At 42.5% G+C, this 19,515-nt stretch overlaps 1 protein-coding gene across 6 annotated transcripts in view; it reads right to left on the bottom strand.

The window, feature by feature from the left end:
- The window catches only part of ube4a (ubiquitination factor E4A (UFD2 homolog, yeast)), an 83,528-nt gene extending 67,734 nt beyond the window's left edge, over window positions 1–15,794 (bottom strand). For 2 of the 6 annotated variants that reach the window (XM_063038571.1, XM_063038575.1), the window contains exons 1-3: window positions 15,666–15,793; window positions 6,667–6,828; window positions 23–205 (exon numbers count right to left, since the gene is read on the bottom strand). In XM_063038571.1, coding sequence (XP_062894641.1) covers window positions 23–205; window positions 6,667–6,790 — 307 coding nt within the window. In that variant the 5' untranslated portion in view covers window positions 6,791–6,828; window positions 15,666–15,793. Of the gene's footprint in view, window positions 1–22; window positions 206–484; window positions 603–6,666; window positions 6,829–15,483; window positions 15,551–15,665 lie in introns of those variants that run through there. The other 4 variants (XM_063038573.1, XM_063038572.1, XM_063038577.1 and 1 more) reach the window with 4 other exon arrangements.
- Window positions 15,795–19,515: the final 3,721 nt, after the last annotated feature.

Below are 19,515 nucleotides of genomic sequence, written 5' to 3'. Positions count from 1 at the left end.
GCAAAGCACACTTGAAACTTACTGTTGTCAAGTGTAATAAGAAAGATGCGCTGAAGCATGTGGTTGATGTTGAGTTGTTCACATATCTCCTTTTGGGAACGAAATGCACGATTCGAATCTGTAATCGAATCATTGTCAATGCTCTCAATACTACTGATGTCAGAATCTTCACTGTCAAAAGCTTCTTCTGTAGATCCTGGATGGGCTGAAATAAATCACACACCATTTGTGCATTCACAAAAGGATTGGATTTTACTGACAGACAAATGCCCAAGTTTCAACGGACATTCTGGGTTAGCTGATTTCATTTGGTATAAACTCTAGAAGTTTTCATATCCAGCGAGCACAGAGTCAAAATTAGATGCATCCTCACCCCACTCAATGCATTTCCTCGTGTATCCTGTAGTTGCAAATCTATAGAACTTTTACATTACCATTTACTACCTTGATATTCCTTGGTTATTAACACCAAAATTTCACTTACCTAACCCTGTGTTCTGCGAATTATGAAGCACACAAGTTCAGCTTCTACCTTTGTGCTGTGTACAGTAGTAGGCAAACATCCATAATCTTTTGCTTCCCTTTCACCACTCCAGCATCCACTAGTGTATAAAAACAAGGACAAGGCCAAGCTCCAAATAACTAAGGCTAAATTTATCCTTCAATTTCCTCAACTTTTTTTTCTGCTTCTAATAGGAACTCTTTTTTTCATAATTACAACACGTTCAATGGAAAATCCACATTATTAACAATTTAATTCCTCCAAGAGCACCATAACCTTGTCATTGGGTTTGGAGGCTTGTGTGCCTCAACACTGGCTGGATTCAGGGCTTTATGTTTTGGCTCTTTGCCGGGTTACCCATGCCAAACAGGTGCAGAGGCCAGACCAAGAGTGATCAACCGGTCCTCCAGATTTGGGGGCTCCAGCTCAGGGCCAACAACCCTGACTGGTAAAACAGAATTGTTACAGTAACAGCAGATCCTTCCACATCTGAGTGCGACGGCATTCCTGAGTCTCCACTCGGGACTTACACAACTGACTGTCGTGAAAACTGAGAGCGAGCTACTGGTAAGATAAAGGAAGCCCTGAATACCATCAGAGATGAAGGACCTTAACTGCTGCCCTAAACGGCAGTGGTGTAACAGGCAGTAAGTAATACAGTCAGCCATCCTTATCCGCGAGTTCCGCATGCACGAATTCAACCAACCGCAAATCGAGAAAACCCGGAAGTGCTCTTCCAGCACTTGTTGTTCGAACATGTACCTACTTTTTTTCTTGTCATTATTCCCTAAACAATGCAGTAGAACAACTATTTTACATAGCATTTACATTGTATTAGGTATTATAAGTAATCTAGAGATGATTTAAAGTATACGGGAGGATGTGTGTAGGTTATTGTGGATCGGGATTAAAAAAACGGAAGTTCTCTTACTAAGTAAGTCAGAACAGGTACATCCGGTATTACTCAGCGATAAGTTAGTCAAACGTTTATCTCAGTATATAGTGTATATTTTACCTTTCTATGCATATAAAATACTTAAGAAACGTATGTTTCAGCACTGGGGTCAAGAATGGAAGCTCCAGAGTTTGATCCAGTGACAGACCGCTCCCAAGCGCGCTCTCCATCCATGCCGGGTTGATGTGAAGGGTCAAAAACCCAAAACCCAATAATTAAACCACTGCGTTGCTTAGTAATAATTGTAGCTTTAATCTGGGAAGGGCCTTTCTCACTTTATCCTTTAAAATTGTTCTGATCGTTGACTGACTGTAGCTTAACGCTTTTCCAATGAACGATGGCGTTTCACCTCTTTCTGATCGCTTTATTATTTCCACTTTATTTTCAATTGTGATCGTGATTATTTTCATGAACAGAATCACTGTGGATTCAGAGCTCCACCACCAGGTCCTAATGCCCACCACAATGAGACTGGTTAAATAAAGTCTGGGGTTCCGCTGGGTCCGAAGGACCACCGCATTGACACAGGTTGAATAAGGGACTTGAACATCCATGTTTTTTGGTTTCCGCGAGGGGTCCCAGAACCAATCCCTGGCGGATAAGGAGGGCCAACTGTAATCTAATTATGGCTTTCTAAAAACTGGCAATCCTTTATCCCCATTATTTTCTAAAGGGACAGATGCAACTTCTTTTAAAATTTCCTGTTAAACTCCAAAGGCTGCTTATGAATAGACCTGGCAGGGAGGTTTGCTAAGGTTATTGGGGAGAGTTTAAACTAGAATTGCTGGAGGCATGGGGACCGAACTGAAGAGACAGAGGAAGAGGCTGTTGGTTCACAAATAGAGAAAGCTTGGAGACAGTGCGAGAGGGAGGATAGGCAGGTGATAGAGAAGGGATACGCTCAGACCAATTTTTTAAGATGTGTCTATTTTAATGCAAGGAGTATTATGAACAAAGTGGATGAGTTTAGAGCGTGGGTCAGTACTTGGAACTATGATGTTGTGGCCATTAGAGAGGCTTGGATGACTCAGGGACAAGAATGGTTACTTAAGCGTGCCAGGCTTTAGATGTTTCAGACAGGACAAGGATGGAGGCCAAAGAGGTGGGGGCATGGTACTGCTGATCCAAGATAGTGTCACGGCTGCAGAAAAGGAGGAAGTCATGGAGGGATTGTCTACTGAGTCTCTGTGGGTGGAAGCTAGGGAGAGGAAGGGATCAATAACTCTACTGGGTGTTTTTTTTAATAGATCACCCAAAAGTAACAGGGACATCGAGGAGCAGATAGAGAGATTCTGGGAAGGTGTAATAATAACAGGGCTGTAAACACAAAATAATCTGCAGATGCTGTTGTCAAAGGAACACTCACAATGCGCTGGAGGAACTCAGCAGGTCAGTCAGCATCAGTTGAAAAGATTAGTCGATGTTTCGGCCCAAAACGTCAACTAATCTTTTCAACTGATGCTGACTGACCTGCTGAGTTCCTCCAGCGCATTGAGTGTTCCAATAACAGGGCTGTCATGGTGGGAGATTTTAATTTCCCAAATATTGATTGGCATCTCCCTGAAGCAAGGGGTTTAGATGGGGTGGAGTTTGTTAGGTGCGTTCAGGAAGGTTTCCTGACACAATATGCAGACACAATATGTAGACACAATATGTAGATAAGCCTACAAGAGGAGAGGCTGTACTTGATCTGGTATTGGGAAATGGACCTGAGAACAGTGGGAAAGCATTTTGGAGATAGTGATCACAATTCTATCTGCTTTACCATAGCACTGGAGAGGGATAGGAACAGACAAGTTAGGAAAGCATTTAATTGGAGTAAGGGGAAATATGAAGCTATCAGGCAGGAACTTGGAAACATTAATTGGGAACAGATGTTCTCAGGGAAATGTACAGCAGAAATGTGGCAAATGTTCAGGGGATATTTGTGTGGCGTTCTGCATAGGTACGTTCCAATGAGACAGGGAAAGGATGGTAGAGTACAGGAACCGTGGTGTACAAAGGCTGCTGAAAATCTAGTCAAGAAGAGAAAAAAAAAGCTTATGAAAGGTTCAAAAAACTAGATAGAGATCTATAAGATTATAAGGCCAGCAGGAAGGAGCTTAAGAATGAAATTCGGAGAGCCAGAAGGGGCTATGAGAAGGCCTCAGCAAGCAGGATTAAGGAAAACCCCAAGGCATTCTACAGGTATGTGAAGAGCAAGAGGATAAGACGTGAGAGAACAGGACCAATCAAGTGTGACAGTGGGAAAGTGTGTGTGGAACCGGAGGAAATAGCAGAGGTACTTAATGAGTACTTTGCTTCAGTATTCATTATGGAAAAGGATCTTAGCAATTGTAGGGATGACTTACAGCAGATTGAAAAGCTTGAGCATATAGACATTAAGAAAGGGGATGTGCTGGAGCTTTTGGAAAGTATCAAGTTGGATAAGTCACCGGGACCAGATGAGATGTACCCCCAGACTACTGTGGGAGGTGAACGAGGAGATTGCTGAGCCTCTGGCAATGATCTTTGCATCATCAATGGGGACGGGAGAGGTTCCGGAGGATTGGAGGGTTGTAGATGCTGTTTCCTTATTCAAGAAAGGGAGTATAAACCAGTGAGTCTTACTTCAGTGGTTGGTAGGCTGATGAAAAAGATCCTGAAAGGCAGGATTTAGGAACATTTGGAGAAGTACAATATGATTAGGAATAGTCAGCATGGCTTTGTCAAAGGTAGGTCATGCCTTACGAGCCTGATTGAATTTTTTGAGGATGTAACTAAACACATTGATGAAGGTAGAGCAGTAGGTGTAGTGTATATGGATTTCAGCAAGGCATTTGATAAAGTACCCCATACAAGGCTTATTGAGAAAGTAAGGAGGCATGGGATCCAAGGGGACATTGCCTTGTGGATCCAGAATTGGTTTGCTCACAGAAGGCAAAGAGTAGTTGTAGACGGATCATATTCTGCATGGAGGTCAGTGACCAGTGGTGTGCCTCAGGGATCTGTTCTGGGACCCTTACTCTTCATGATTTTTATAAACGACCTGGATGAGGAAGTGGAGGGATGAGTTAGTAAATTTGCTGATGACACAAAGGTTGGAGGTGTTGTGGATAGTGTGGAGGGCTGTCAGAGGTCACAGCGGGACATTGATAGGATGCAAAACTGGGCTGAGAAGTGGCAGATGGAGTTCAACCCAGATAAGTGTGAGGTGGTTCATTTTGGTAGGTCAAATATGATGGCAGAATATAGTATTAATGTCAAGACTCTTGGCAGTGTGGAGGATCAGAGGGATCTTGGGGTCTGAGTCCATAGGACACTCAAAGCTGCTGCGCAGGTTGACTCTGTGGTTAAGAAAGCATACAGTGTATTGGCCTTCATCAAACATGGGATTGAGTTTAGGAGCCGAGAGGTAACGTTACAGCTATATAGGACCCTGGTCAGACCCCACTTGGAGTACTGTACTCAGTTCTGGTCACCTCACTACAGGAAGGATGTGGAAACTATAGAAAGGGTGCAGAGGAGATTTACAAGGATGTTGCCTGGATTGGGAAGCATGCCTTATGAGAATAGGTTGAGTGAACTTGGCCTTTTCTCCTTGGAGCGACAGAGGATGAAAGGTGACCTGATAGAGGTGTACAAGATGCTGAGAGGCATTGATCGTGTGGATAGTCAGAGGCTTTTTTCCAGGGCTGAAATGGCTAACATGAGAGTGCATAGTTTTAAGGTGCTTGGAAGTAGATACAAAGGAGATGTCGGGGTAAGTTGTTGTTTGTTTATTTGTTTTTCTTTATGCAGAAAGTGGTGAGTGCGTGGAATGGACTGCCGGAAACGGCGGTGGAGGTGGATATGATAAGAGTCTTTTAAGTGATTCCTGGATAGGTACAAGGAAATTAAAAAATAGAGGGCTATGGGTAACCCTATGTAAGTTCTAAGTCAGTACGTGTTCGGCACAGCATTGTGGGCCGAAGGGCCTGTATTGTGCTGTAGGTTTTCTATGTTCTAATGGAAGGACATTAGTCCCTCTCATCAGATCAGTTGTCTGAACACTAGTCATCTCATCAATACTTCTCCAAATTCACACACTTCAAGTTCTACATCACTATGTAAACTTTCAAGTTTATTAAATTATTTTATCTCATCTACTACTTAGCTAGAAATGTTGAACAATCAGAAACATGTCTCCAATTACTTGAGATAAAATATCACACTCCAGGCTCAAGGTGAGAAATGACCCATTACTGATTTATTATGCTGTTAACCCAAAAGTTACTTCAGTATACCATGAAATATATGACACCATATTAAATAGTGCACCTCTTTGGAATCTCAAACAATGAGTAATGATGTTGAATAATACAGTGGTAGTCGGGATATGTGAACCAGAATTTGCTAACTTGAAAGGCAATTTATATTAAAAATGGTAATCATTTAATGTGAAGACGAGGGAGTGGCATTACCTATTTTACAATAGGAAAGCCAACACTGATGTTAACCTTTTCTGCTGCTAAAAGTGCTTTCAAGTATAAAGAACACATTTACAAAATTTATCTGTTGAGAACTCAGGGCATGCCCTTTTCTCACTGTCACCATCAGGTAGGAAGTACAGAAGCCTGAAGACACACACTCAGCGATTCAGGAACAGCTTCTTCCCCTCTGCCATCCGATTCCTAAATGGACATTGAACCCATGAACACTACCTCATGCTAGTGATATTAAATTTGATCCTGACTCTCCCATCTGACCACGTCACTTCTGACGAATTGTAATGAACTATATTACAAGTACACAATAGTCTGTGGTGTGAAATCAGTACAGCTAAATATGAAAGCAGCCAGATTCATATGCTTGGTCTACATTTGAGTCTTGCACTAACTGACTGATACATCCAGAAATGGCAATATATCCCGATACACCACAGATGCCCAGATCCCTGTACTGTAACAAACAAAGAGAATCAACACAAGATTTTTGAAAAACAATCAGAGCCTCACCTAGACCACACATTCACATGAAAAACTGTCACAGTATGCATATATCTGCTCATTTTACCTACTCGCTTCCTGTATTTTCTAAAGCTGTTGTTAAATTCATATTTTAACGTACCCCAAGACGGAAAATGAAAGGTCACAAGCAGGTGAACTACACAAGTTTTGCAAGCCTTGCTTTCAACAACCTGCTAGTAATTAACTGGGAAACAGTCTCAAATGACCTCTAATATACTTACCTGGTGGGACTTCAGGGATATGATGCTTTTGGACAGAGGCAAATTGCTTGGCATCAGCCACGGAACTGAACAGAGCTGCAAAGGGGTTGCTAGATATGTTATTGTTATTCTCCTGGTCAGTCATTTCTCTTCAAAGCCCAATCCATCCAGCTTCAGAACAGGCTGTGAGGAATATAATATAAAGCACACATAAATTAGTCACCTTTGTCAGTAATGCTGACACAGAAAACTATTTGGGCATGTCACAATATGCACAGACACCAACAAAAAAAAAGCACAAAACTGCACTACTGTTCTCCTTAGCAGGAGACAGTCAGCTATTCTGTGCAATAATCTGAAGATAATCATACTTGCTTCTAAATTAAGTAAACAAGCTTTCAGTAAAATAACCTGCTTTTGGCTAATCTGAACTACCCTGCCTACAAACTGTAGAGAACCAAAAGAAAAACTGTGGCCCAGAGTTTTCACTTCACATGGAATCGTCAACTTAATACAAATTGTGCCAGTTTTGAGAAGGTTTTTTCTTTCATCCACCATCTCCTCCCCATCCCTGAAAAAATATGAAAACACACTATTAGTATGCTACCCTGTATCATGGAGAAAAACACAGACTGATTTTCTTTCAGCAAACCACGGCTCTGAAATCAATTTTAAATGTTCAAACTGTTGTCCTGGACAAGATCAGCTGCCAAAGCACAAACCAAAGACCTGAATGGTCAGTATGTCTCAGTACCACAAAGAATTGTGTTTTAAGAAAATTCTTAATTCAAAATAAGTAGCTGGAAGATTCCTTAAAAAGAAAACTCTAGTCTGTAAAAGGTTAAGCAGGACTTCTGGACACTTCTCATAGACACTGACATGTAAAGAATTTGATATTAAGGCAATGTCTAGAGTTCCACATGAAAAACTATTGATTATAAAAATAACTTCCAGTTGACCTTGGAGAAAACGTCAATAACTGAAGCACATCCTTTCCAAATGTTACTTCTGTATCTAAATTTGTAATGTGATCAGAGTAAACAATCACCAGAGTGGCTGTACATCTATAGTCATAGTCATACTTTACTATGAACTAGGCTTCTTTGAACTAGGCTAACAATACTGCACTACAGAATAATGCAATCAGGAGCATAAGACATTGCTTGGACTACACTTGGAATACTGTGTGAAGTTCTGGTCACTACAGTACTGAAATGATGTGGTAACGCTAGGAGTGCAGAGGAAATTCACCAGGATGTTGCCTTGAATGGAGGGCTTTAGATACAGCGAGATATTGGATAGGCTGGGTTTGTTCGCAATGTTGCAGCATGACCTTATAGTGGTTTATAAAATTATGAAACACATAGGTAGAGTAGATAGTCAGATTTTTACCCCAGAGTAGGAGAGTTTAAAGCTTGAAGATGTAGGTTTCAGATGAAGGGGGTATGTATAAAGAAGATCTGAGAAGCAAGATGGATCATAAAGCCACCACCGACAGTGAAAGAAGTATATCATATGGAACTATATGAAGATGCCAGAGGTGATGGTATAGGCAGGCACAATTACAGTGTTTAAAGGGCATTCGGACAGGTGCATGGATAGGAAAGGAATAAAGGGATATGAATCAAATGAAGAAAAATAGATAAGCATAGATAGGTATCTCAGTCTGCATTCATGAGTTGGGCCAAAGGGCCTGTTTTCATGCTGTATGACTATGAGAAATTGTGCTGCTGCAGCACGAACTCAAGAACAATTAACTTAAAATGTGAAATTAGAAAACAGCAATTTAAGGTAATAAAGAGACTGAAAGGGAAGTCTTTCAGTGAGCAAACCTAGAAGGCCATCTTTCAAAGGTTCTTGAGATCTAATGAGAAGTCCAAGCACAAAATGCAGGATATGAATAGAGACTAATGATCAGATTAATGGATTATTTTGAAAACCAATCTCAAATATTTTGAATTATGCTTGATATGCTAAATTTGCTTGCCAATTTTCAAAATCTTCTTGCCACTCTGTAACTTTATAAGTAAGTTTTACATAAAGATAATTCTACCCTTTCACATTATTCAAAATCTTGGAAATTACATGAGTGTAAACACATGGAAAATTACTCAAAGACTCAATGAAAGTAGACTCCTTAATATCATTGAAATACACAGGTCCATAGTTCCCTGAAAGTAGATGGGGTGTTAAAGAAGGTGCATTGGTTGGGGTGTTGGTTATAAGAATAAGGAAGTCATGCTACAGCAATATAAAACTTTAGTCAGGCTTGTGATTATTGCATGAAGTTCTGGTTGCCCCATTGTAGGAGCAATGTGGTGACTGCAGAAGGGGTTTACCAGGATGCTGTCTGGATTAGTAGATATGAGCTACAAGAAAAAGTTGCACAAAATTAAGTAATTCTCCAGAGAATATCTGAGGGTAAGGGGAGACATACAGAGATTCTTAAAATTATGGGAGGTATAGATATGGTATGCTGGCCGGTGGTGTAGTGGCATCGGCACCGGACTTCGATGCGAATGGTCCCAGATTCGAATCCAGCCGGCTTTTTGCACGCTTTCCATCCATGCTGGGTTGAGCATCGAGCTAGCAACTCATTAAAAAAAAGACAAATACTAAAGAAACAGCAAGGTTGCCACCAGATGTGTCACAAGGTGCAGAGAGAAATAATAATATATACAGTACTGCCAGATTCTTTTCCCCAGGGAAGCAATGCCAAACACCAGAGGACCTTCAAATGGTGAATTCAATATTCACACCATTGAGTCAAGTGGAATACTACGTGCTGTTTATCCAGTTGCATTTAGCCTTATTGTGGATCAGTTAATATGAGAATGGGGAAGGGAATTAAAATGACATGACCATTTTTCCTGTCCCCCAACTAGCCCTTGCCCCTTCCAACCTACATCCCTTTTGCCTCTACAGATGCTGCTTGACCCACTGAGTTTTAAAACAATTTAATTTTTAAACCCAGTTTCATTTGGTTGGCATGACATGCCCTACTTTCCACAAACTTCAGAATAGATGTACTACAAAAATGCACATACCTTCAATCCCATTACCATTTTTTAAAAAAGTTGAAGCAAACTGCTTTTAAAGGGATACCAAGATCAAAGTTCAGTAATTCAATTAAGGCAGCAAAAAAAAAACAACATGAAACACTGGAAAATCTCAGCAGGTCAAGCAGTATCCATGAAGGCAAAAGAATGGTGGGTTGAGACTTTGTAGCAGGAGGAAAAAAATGGAAAATGCCAGAAACTAATTAGCAAGCATCATGGAAAGAAAAACAGTTGACATTTCATGTTAGAGACCCTGCATTAGAATGGGCGAGAGAACACCCAAGTTAGTTTTAAATTGCAAAATAGTATAAAAGAAAGTCTGTGAAAGGGTGAGGCCAAGTCAAATGGATTAATAGGATTTATTAGATGGTGATTATACTTAATACATTGCACAAACTATCTGTGCATTTTGTTGCAGAACCACAATTACAGGTACATGTTTTGCAGCAGAAGTGGCCATTACTGTAAGTCAGAACAGTTGCAGAAAGTTAGGGAACTCAACACAAGAGTTCAAGGGCTGCAACTTGGCCAGACAGAAGGTGAAGTGTTGTCCCTCAAACTTGCACTTGGCCTGAGGACAGGCAAAATTAAAGCAGCAAGCAACAGGAAACTCAGTGTTACTCCTGCAGATTGAATGCAGGTATTCAGCAGTGATTGCCCAGTCTGTTTGCTTTCCCAGCTGGACAGGAGAGGGAAGAAGGGCAGGAGAATTATCTTTGCTGATCTGCCTGTTACTTATTCCAATAAAAGATTGGTTATTATCATACTGTTTGCGCAAACGATCAGGCAGCTGACTGCTGCTTTTCCTGCATCATAACTTTACTGTTCAAAAGCACTTTGGGGCATTCAGAGGTCATGAAAGATATTGTCATTTATTCTCTATATCCACTAAATTATAAGTGGAGTTGACATCACCTCATTTAAAAAAGTGGGTTATTCTATAATGTAATTATTCTCCTAGACAGTCACAAGGCTGCAGGATCAGAAGGCATCCCAGGGCAAGTACACAGGATATGCACAGCACAACTGGCAGGTGTGTTTAGTGACATTTTTAATCTCTCCCTCTCCCATTGTAGAGTACCCTCCTGCTTCAAATCATCCACCATTGTCTCTGTACCAAAAAAAGACCAAGATAACATGCCTGAATAACTGGCGTCCTGTTACACTCACCTCAATAATAAGCAAATGCTTTGAGAGGCTGGTCAAGGACTACATCTGCAGCTTGTTACCACCCACACTGGACCCCCTACAATTCACCCACCGACACAACCAATCGACAGATGACACAATAGTCACTGCTCTGCATACCATCCTTACACATCTGGAGAAGAAGGATGCTTATGTGAGAATCGTAAACACAAAATACTCTGCAGACGCTGGGATATGTCCATACATGGCCTTCTCTACTGCCATGATGAGGCCAACACTTCACTTGTGAGTCTGTTGGGGTCACCTATTGCATCCGGTGCTCCCGGTGCGGCCTCCTCTACATCGGTGAAACCCGGCACAGATTGGGGGACCGCTTCGTCGAGCACCTCCGCTCCATCCGCCACAACAGACAGGATCTCCCGGTTGCCACCCACTTCAACTCTGCTTCCCATTCCTATTCAAATATGTCCATACATGGCCTCCTCTACTGCCATGATGAGGCTAAACTCAGGTTGGAGGAGCAACACCTCATATACCGTCTGGGTATACTCCAGCCCCTTGGTATGAACATTGAATTCTCCAACCTCCGGTAATTCTCTCCCCCTCCCTTTCCCCATCCCAGTTTCACTCTGCCCCCTCCCCCAGCTGCCTATCATGGTCCTCTTGGTTCTGCCTCCTTCTACTACCCATTGTGTTTTCCCCTATTCTTTCTTCACCTTTCCTGCCTATCACCTCCCTGCTTCCCCTCTCCCACCCCTTTATCTTTCCCCTTACTGGTTTTTCACCTGGAACCTACCAGCCTTCTCCTTCCCACCCTCCCCCCACCTTCTTTATAGGGTCTCTGCCCCTTCCCTCTACAGTCCTGACGAAGGGTTCCGGCCCGAAATGTTGACTATTCTTTCCACGGATGCTGCCCAACCTGCTGAGTTCCTCCAGTGTGTTGTGAGTGTTGCTTATGTGAGAATGCTGTTCCTGGACTACAGTTCAGCATTCAACTGTTCCATCCAGGCTCGACAAGAAGCTCAGAGACCTCGGCCTGGACCTTGTCTTGTGCAACTGGATCCTAGACTTCCTGTCAGATCAGCAGCAAGTTGTAAGAGTGGGCTCCCTCATCTCCACCCCTCTGACTCTCAATACCAGAGCCCCTCAGGGCTGTGTACCAAGTCCCCTCCTTTACTCCCTGTATACCCATGACTGTGTCACCAGCCACAGCTCCAATCTGCTAATTAAATTTGCCAACAACACTACACTGATTGGCCTTATCTCAAACAATAATGAGGTGGCCGACAGGGAAGAAGCCATCTCTCTGACACAGTGGTGTCAAGAAAACAACCTCTCCCTCAATGTCACAAAAACAAAGGAGCTGTTTGTGAATTACAGGAGGAATGGAGACGGGCTAACCGCTATTGACATCAATGGATCTGGGGTTGAGAGGATGAACAGCTTTAGATTTCTCGGCATCCACATCACAGAGCACCTCACGTGGTCTGTACAGACCAACTGTGAGGTGAAAAAGGCACAATAGCACCTCTTTCACCTCAGACGGTTGAAGAAGTTTGGTATAGGCCCCCATATCCCAAAAACTTTCTACAGGGGCACAATTGAGAGCATCCTGACTGGCTGCATCACTGCCTGGTATGGGAACTGTACCTCCCTTAATCGCAGGACGCTGCAGAGAGTGGTGTGGACAGCCCAGTTCATCTGTAGTTGTGAACTTCCTATGATTCAGAACATTTACAAGGACAGGTGTGTAAAAAGGGTCTGTAGGATCATTGAGGACCTGAGTCACCCCAATCTATTCCAGTTGCTACCATCTGGGAAATGGTACCACAGCATAAAAGCCAGGACCAACAGGCTCAGGGACAGCTTCTTCCACCAGTCCATCAGACTGATTTGAGTGTACTCTATATTACATTGACTGTTCTGTTTATCATAAATTATAAATGACTATGATTGCACATTTAGACGGAGACGTAACATAAAGAGTTTTACTCATGTATGTGAAGGATGTAAGAAATAAAGTCAATTCAATTGCAAGGAAGTGCAGATAATATCAGAGGGGTAAATACATCAATGGAATTGTTAGACAAAATAATATTTGTCTTTTTACCATCCTAGTGACCATGTGACACACTAATGAATTGTTGATTAACCATGTTAATCAGTTCCTAACAAATATGTGACAGAACTAAAGTCACACAAGCTGTGGGAGCCACAGGAAAATTGATTTAAAATTCAAAGATAATTTATCACAACAGAGTTGGGGAACAAAGACAGCCTCAGCAATGATGCCCATGTCACAAATAAACATAAAAAGCATTAAACAAAGGGCACAACAGGCAATTGTGTACCTTGAAACAAATCCACCATAATCACATTGAAAACCAATTTGCAGTAGGAACATGATAATGACCAAATAAATTGTTAAAGTATGTCGGTTACAGATCCAGAAAATAATATTTACTATTTAGGATACTAGGATGAACATACAAGCTCATCTTCAAAATAACAACATACAATTTTTAATGTCCATGTCAGGAAGTTGATGAAGTGTTGGTTAAAGTCTCATTTGAAGGCATGGTTATTTGGTATTTCACAAGAGTGCTACCTTAACTTTGCTTTTAATTCACTAGAGTGACTCAAACCCATAAATTTCTGACTCAAGAGGTGCAACCAACTAAGATCCAAAATAACATTTCTCTCAACCATCCAACAATATTTCAAAATAATATGATTTATTTCTAAGTGATCTAAAATACATCTACTCAATTTCTCACTACTATTTCCATGGATGTTTTGAATTTGCTCCCTTTTAAATTCTGGCATTGTGATTTACTGTACTAGACAGGTAATGATGTTGATCAGGAACTCTGACAACCTAAAATTTCCATGGAGAGCTTGCAATGTAAATAATCCACCTCAAAACCAACCAACCCTGAATGAAAAACCAACAAACCAACCAATTAAGCAAAATGATTAACTTACCAATAAAAACAACATTTCAATTCTTAACATCAAGCAGAAATGGTGAAATGGGGATTCCAGAAAGGAGGTAAGAGGAAAACTTATTACAGTGTGGTGAATATAACCATTAACATAAATCCAGATTAAAGTTCAACAAAACTGCTTTCATCTGCATGTCATAAACACAAGAAATTCTGCAGAAGCCGGAAATCCAGAACAACACACACAAAATGCTGGATGAGCTCAGCAGGCCAGGCAGCATCTAAGGAAATTAACAAACAGTCAACACTTCAGGATGAGATCCTTCATCATGAGTGCAAAGGAAGAGGAAAGATGCCAGAATATGAAGGTGGGGGGAGGGAAAGGAGTACAAGCTAGCAGGTGACAAGCTCTACATCCAACACACCATTCTCCACAACTTCTGCCATTTTGAACAAGCCCCTACCACCAAACATATACATATACCATACCTCACCTCCCTGCAGAAAACAGATTGCTTTCTCCCTGATTCCCTTGTCCAGTCAACCCTCCCGGCACTTATCCCTGCAAGTGGCAAAAGTGTTGTACCTATCAATTCACCTGCTCCCTTGCCTTCATTCAGGGTCCCAAACCATTCTTCCAGGTAAGGCAACACTTTATCTGCAAATCTATTGTGTCTGGTGCTCCTGATGTGGCCTCCTCTAAATTGGTGAGACCCGACATAGATTAGGGAACCACTTTGTCAAGTGCCTTCACTCCACCCACAAAATGCAGGATTTCCCAGTGACCAACCATTCCCCATTCCTATTCCGACATGTCGGCCCACATCCTCCTCTTGTCACTCTCAGGGTGGAGCAGTGACACCTTATATTCCAGCTAGGTAGCCTCCAACCTGATGGCATGAACATCGATTTCTCCAGCTTCAGGTAGCTTCCTCCCTTCCTCCTTCTTCATTTCTCCACTCTGCCCGCCCCTACCCCTTACCTCTTCTCCTCACCTGCTTAATACCTCCCTCTGGTTCCCCTCCTTCTTCCCTTCCTCCTATGGTCCACTCTCCTCTCCTATGATTCCTTCTTCTCCAGCCCTTTACCTTTTCCGCCTATCAACTCCCAGTTTTTTTTACTTCATCTCCCTCCCCCACCCACTTGGCTTCACCTATCACTTTCTAGTTTGTCCTCCTTCTCTTCCTCCCACCTCCTTATTCTGGTGTCTCCCCCTTCCTTTGCAGTCATGATGAAGGGTCTCGACTAGAAACATCGACTGGTTATTCATTTCCATGGATGCTGCCTAACCTGCTGAGTTCCTCCAGCATTTTGTGTGTGTTACTCTAGATTTCCAGCATCCAATCTCACAGAGGGGTTGAGAGATTGTTGGAGAAACACCATCCCCAAAACTATTAGAAAAATTAATTTGCCAAAAAAAACCTGCTTGTCAGCGTGCCACAGCAGATCAAGCTGACTGAAAAAAAAACTAGGCCTCAGAACAAACACCATTTAACATCCAGAAGCATAAAACAGGATCTGCACAAATATTGTCTTTAAAACATGATATTATTTTGCAGTCGTCCTTAAAAATTACAAGGGAGCAACTGTGGAGCCCCAAAAGACAGGAACGGAAAAAGCCAACAAATAAAGGGCAAAGATAATTAAGCCAAACACAGAAAACAATTAATGCCAAACACCATTACCATTTTAAGACGAAGGCCCAAAGATATGTAAATAAACGCAGTCACCTGGATTTCTCTTCCGGTTTTAAACCGTGGGGAGCTTTATGTTAAAAAGATAGGAGTTACTTTTGTCAATTTTGATCAGGAATTGGTTGCAAAGCCCGCAGCCGCAGGGAAATAGCCCATTCTCGAGCCGCGCTTACCTGCTGTTCCCGGCGGTTGTAGCTTTCGCTCCGCTATCCAGCGAGGCCTCGGATCCGCGCAGACGCCTTGCGTCTATACACGCGCGTGCACGGTTCCCACGCTTGCGTACACGCTTCCACACCAGCCGCGTGCACGAGACACTCTTAACATTGGCCATTTCCGAGGATGAAAGCAGCAAACTTGTATTTCCGTAGCGCTGAGAACGTCAAAAGGTGGTGCTGTTGGAGAAAACGTTGACAACTGCAGGAGGGGATTAGCGCAGCTGACTGAAGAGCTAGGTTTTACAGGCTGGCAGGTGGTGGAGTGATGGTAAACGGGATGACCACGGTAATGGCAATGAGGCCAGAACTGGGGTATCGCAAATAAATCAGATGTATAGGGAGATTATAGGTGTACAGAAACACTGGAGCTGTATCACTGGAACTGCCTCCTCTAAATCTTCAATCGGCTAGCAAGATAAATCAAGCTCTGTCAGAGTTCATCCAGCCCTTATGGAGGGATCAGCAGTGGAAAGGCTGAGCAGTTTCAAGTTCCAGGATGCCAGCATCTCTGAAGACCTATCCTGGGCCCAACATATTCATGCAATTACAAAAAAAGGCACAACAGCACCTCCCAACACCTACTTCATTAGGGTTTTGAGGAGATTTGGTACGTCACCAAAGACATCCGCAGATTTCTACAGATGTAACATGGAGAGCATTCTAACTGGCTGCATCACCTTCTGGTATGGTGGGGTCACTGACTGCACAGGGTTCTGGAAAATGCTACAGAAAGTTGCAGACTCAGTCATCTCCATCATGGGCAGTAGCCTCCCCAACATTGAGGACATCTTCAAAAGGGGATGTCTCAAAAAGGTGGCATCCATCATTAAGGACCCTTGCGGTCCATGAAATACCCTCTTCTTACTACTACCATCAACGAGGAGGTACAGGAACCTGAAGATAACACACTCAATATTTTAGGAGTTGCTTCTTCCCCACCGCCATCCAATTTCTGAATGGACATTGAACCATCTGATTTGATGGAGACAGATGTGAGAGTACGGAGGAACATGTGGAAAAGTTCTGAAATGCCTGCTTTGCTGCCGCTGCTACTGTGTGGTAACCGGAATCTCCGGAGCAGAAGGCCCCGAAATCCTCGGCTTTGCTTGTTTCAGCGGCCGGGGCTAGGTCGAAGGCTCTTGGCAGAGGATGGTGCTCGGGAGGCTGTATCGGAGGGGCTGGTCGGAGGCTCGAAGTTTTCGGATGGATGGACTCAGTGTCGGCTGTGGTCAGATGCTTCCAAGGCATCAGCAAGTTGATCGTGCCTGGAGGTTTATGGCAGGGAGTTGCTCCCTTTTGTCGCCTGCTATCGGGTACTCAGGAGTCGATCGACTCGGGGACGTTGAGACTTCTTTTTACCTTGCCCATGATTTGTTCTTCATCAGGTTATGGGATTGCTTTGCACTGCTGTAACTGTATGTTACAATTATGTGGTTCTGTCAGTGTTAGTCTTTGGTTTGTCCTGTTTTCTGTGGTATCACTGCGAAGAAACATTGTATCATTTCTTAATGCATGTATGCATTTCTAAATGACAATAAAAGAGGACTGAGTGTTCTTATAATCTAAAACCGATATAAATTACCTCAATTTTTTGTTGCTCTCTTTTTGCACTAGTTGTTTAATTTATAATCTTTCTTCTAATTTCTTATTGTAATTTATAGTTTATTATCTATTGCAATGTACTCCTGCTGCAAAGCAATGTATTTCATGACATATGTCAGTGATATTAAACCTGATTCTGATACCTTCCCAGATCAAATCCCTGTCAAATATTCAGTTGACTTCAATGGGTAGGTCATGTCATTTGCCTGTCTGACACTGTATTCACAAAACTACTCGACAAGAAATTGCAGCAAGAGTTTACCAGGTGAATATTCAAGAAAGTTCTTAAAGCCTCCTTGCAAAAACTAACATTCACATCAATATGGATAGTTCTGGTCCAAGATCTTTGAAGAAGGAGAAGAGGTGTTCAAGATGGTTCTGAGAACCTCAAGATTTTCCACTAGGAGCAGAGAAGCCCAGGAGAATTTCACCAGTTCCCACATTAGCCATTTGCCAGTCTCCTGCCCTACCTGTGGAAGATCTGCTGGTTTGATGAGTCATCTCAGGACCCACAGAATAAACACGGAAGCACATTATCTCTGACCGCAAGGAAATGCCAAAGGGGATTTGTTGGAGAAACTTCCTTTTATTGTTTTTGAATGCTATTCTTGAAGGTTTTGTGGCTGTGAGAGAGTTAGCGCATAGAAACAGTTACGCATGTATGACCATCAATCCATGTCTATCAAAATCCATGCCGAGTCACTTTGGTCCACTTTGCCAATCTGTCAATCCTGTGTACAATAAATACATAACATTAATATAAACCAGAGTCTTTTTACCAGGGTGGCAATAGCTAATATGAGAGAGCATAATTTTAAGGTGATTGGAGGAAAGTATGGGGAAGGAAGTCAAAGGTAGTGCTAAATACAGTCCGAGGAACGCACTGCCTGGGGTGGTGGCAGAGGCAGATACAATAGGGATATTTAGGAGAATCTTAGATAGGCACATGGATGAAAGAAAAATGGAGGGCTATGTGGGAGGGAAGGATTAACTTTATAGGTAAAAAGGTTGACACAATATTGTAGACTGAAAGGCCTGTACTGTTCACACATAACACACATGTAACACACAATGACTTCTGAAAGTAAGGATAAAATCTACAGATGAATTACGCACAAAATAAACAAAGAAAAGTGCATTAACTAAATATTGTAAAGTACAGAACAGATTAACCGGTGACACTTCGAATGCAATGCAGCAGAGAGTTCAGAAGCCTAATGGCCTGAAGGAAGAAACTGTTTCTCATCCTGACCATTCTTGTTTTTATGCATCGGAGTCTCCTGCTTGACGGTAGAAAATCAAAGAGGATGCTGGATGGATGGGAAGTCGCGAATGCACTTTCTTTTGGAGGCACAGTATTTGCATGGACCTGGCAACCTGTCTCTGAATGTGAACAAAAGAGATGGTTGTTGACTTCAGGAGGACATGGAGCGACCACTCTCCGCTGAACATAGATGACTCCTCCATAGAGATCGTTAAGAGCACCAAATTTCTTGGTGTTCACCTGGCGGAGAATATCACCTGGTCCCTCAACACCAGCTCCATAGCAAAGAAAGCCCAGCAGCGACTCTACTTTCTGCGAAGGCTGAGAAAAGTCCATCTCCCACCCCATATCCTCACCACATTCTACAGAGGTTGTATTGAGAGCATCCTGAGCAGCTGCATCACTGCCTGGTTCGGAAATTGCACCATCTCGGATCACAAGACCCTGCAATGGATAGTGAGGTCAGCTGAGAAGATCATCGGGGTCTCTCTTCCCGCCATTACAGTCATTTACACCACACGCTGCATCCGTAAAGCAAACAGCATTATGAAGGACCCCACGCACCCCTCATACAAACTCTTCTCCCTCCTGCCATCTGGCAAAAGGCACCGAAGCATTCGGGCTCTCACAACCAGACTATGTAACAGTTTCTTTCCCCAAGCCATCAGACTCCTCAATACCCAGAGCCTGGACTGACACCAACCTACTGCCCTCTACTGTGCCTATTGTCTTGTTTATTATTTATTGTAATGCCTGCACTGTTTTGTGCACTTTATGCAGTCTTGGGTAGGTCTGTAGTCTAGTGTAGTTTTTGTGTTGTTTTACGTAGTTCAGTGTCGTTTTTGTATTGTTTCATGTAGCACCATGGTCCTGAAGAACATCTTGTTTTTACTGTGTACTGTACCAGCAGTTATGGTCGAAATGACAATAAAAAGTGATTTG

Source organism: Mobula hypostoma, chromosome X2, assembly GCF_963921235.1.
Source record: "Mobula hypostoma chromosome X2, sMobHyp1.1, whole genome shotgun sequence".
Taxonomy (NCBI): Eukaryota; Metazoa; Chordata; class Chondrichthyes; order Myliobatiformes; family Myliobatidae; genus Mobula; species Mobula hypostoma.
The sequence above is the reverse complement of the archived record's forward strand: the minus strand, read 5'-3'. Positions and strand labels throughout refer to the sequence as shown.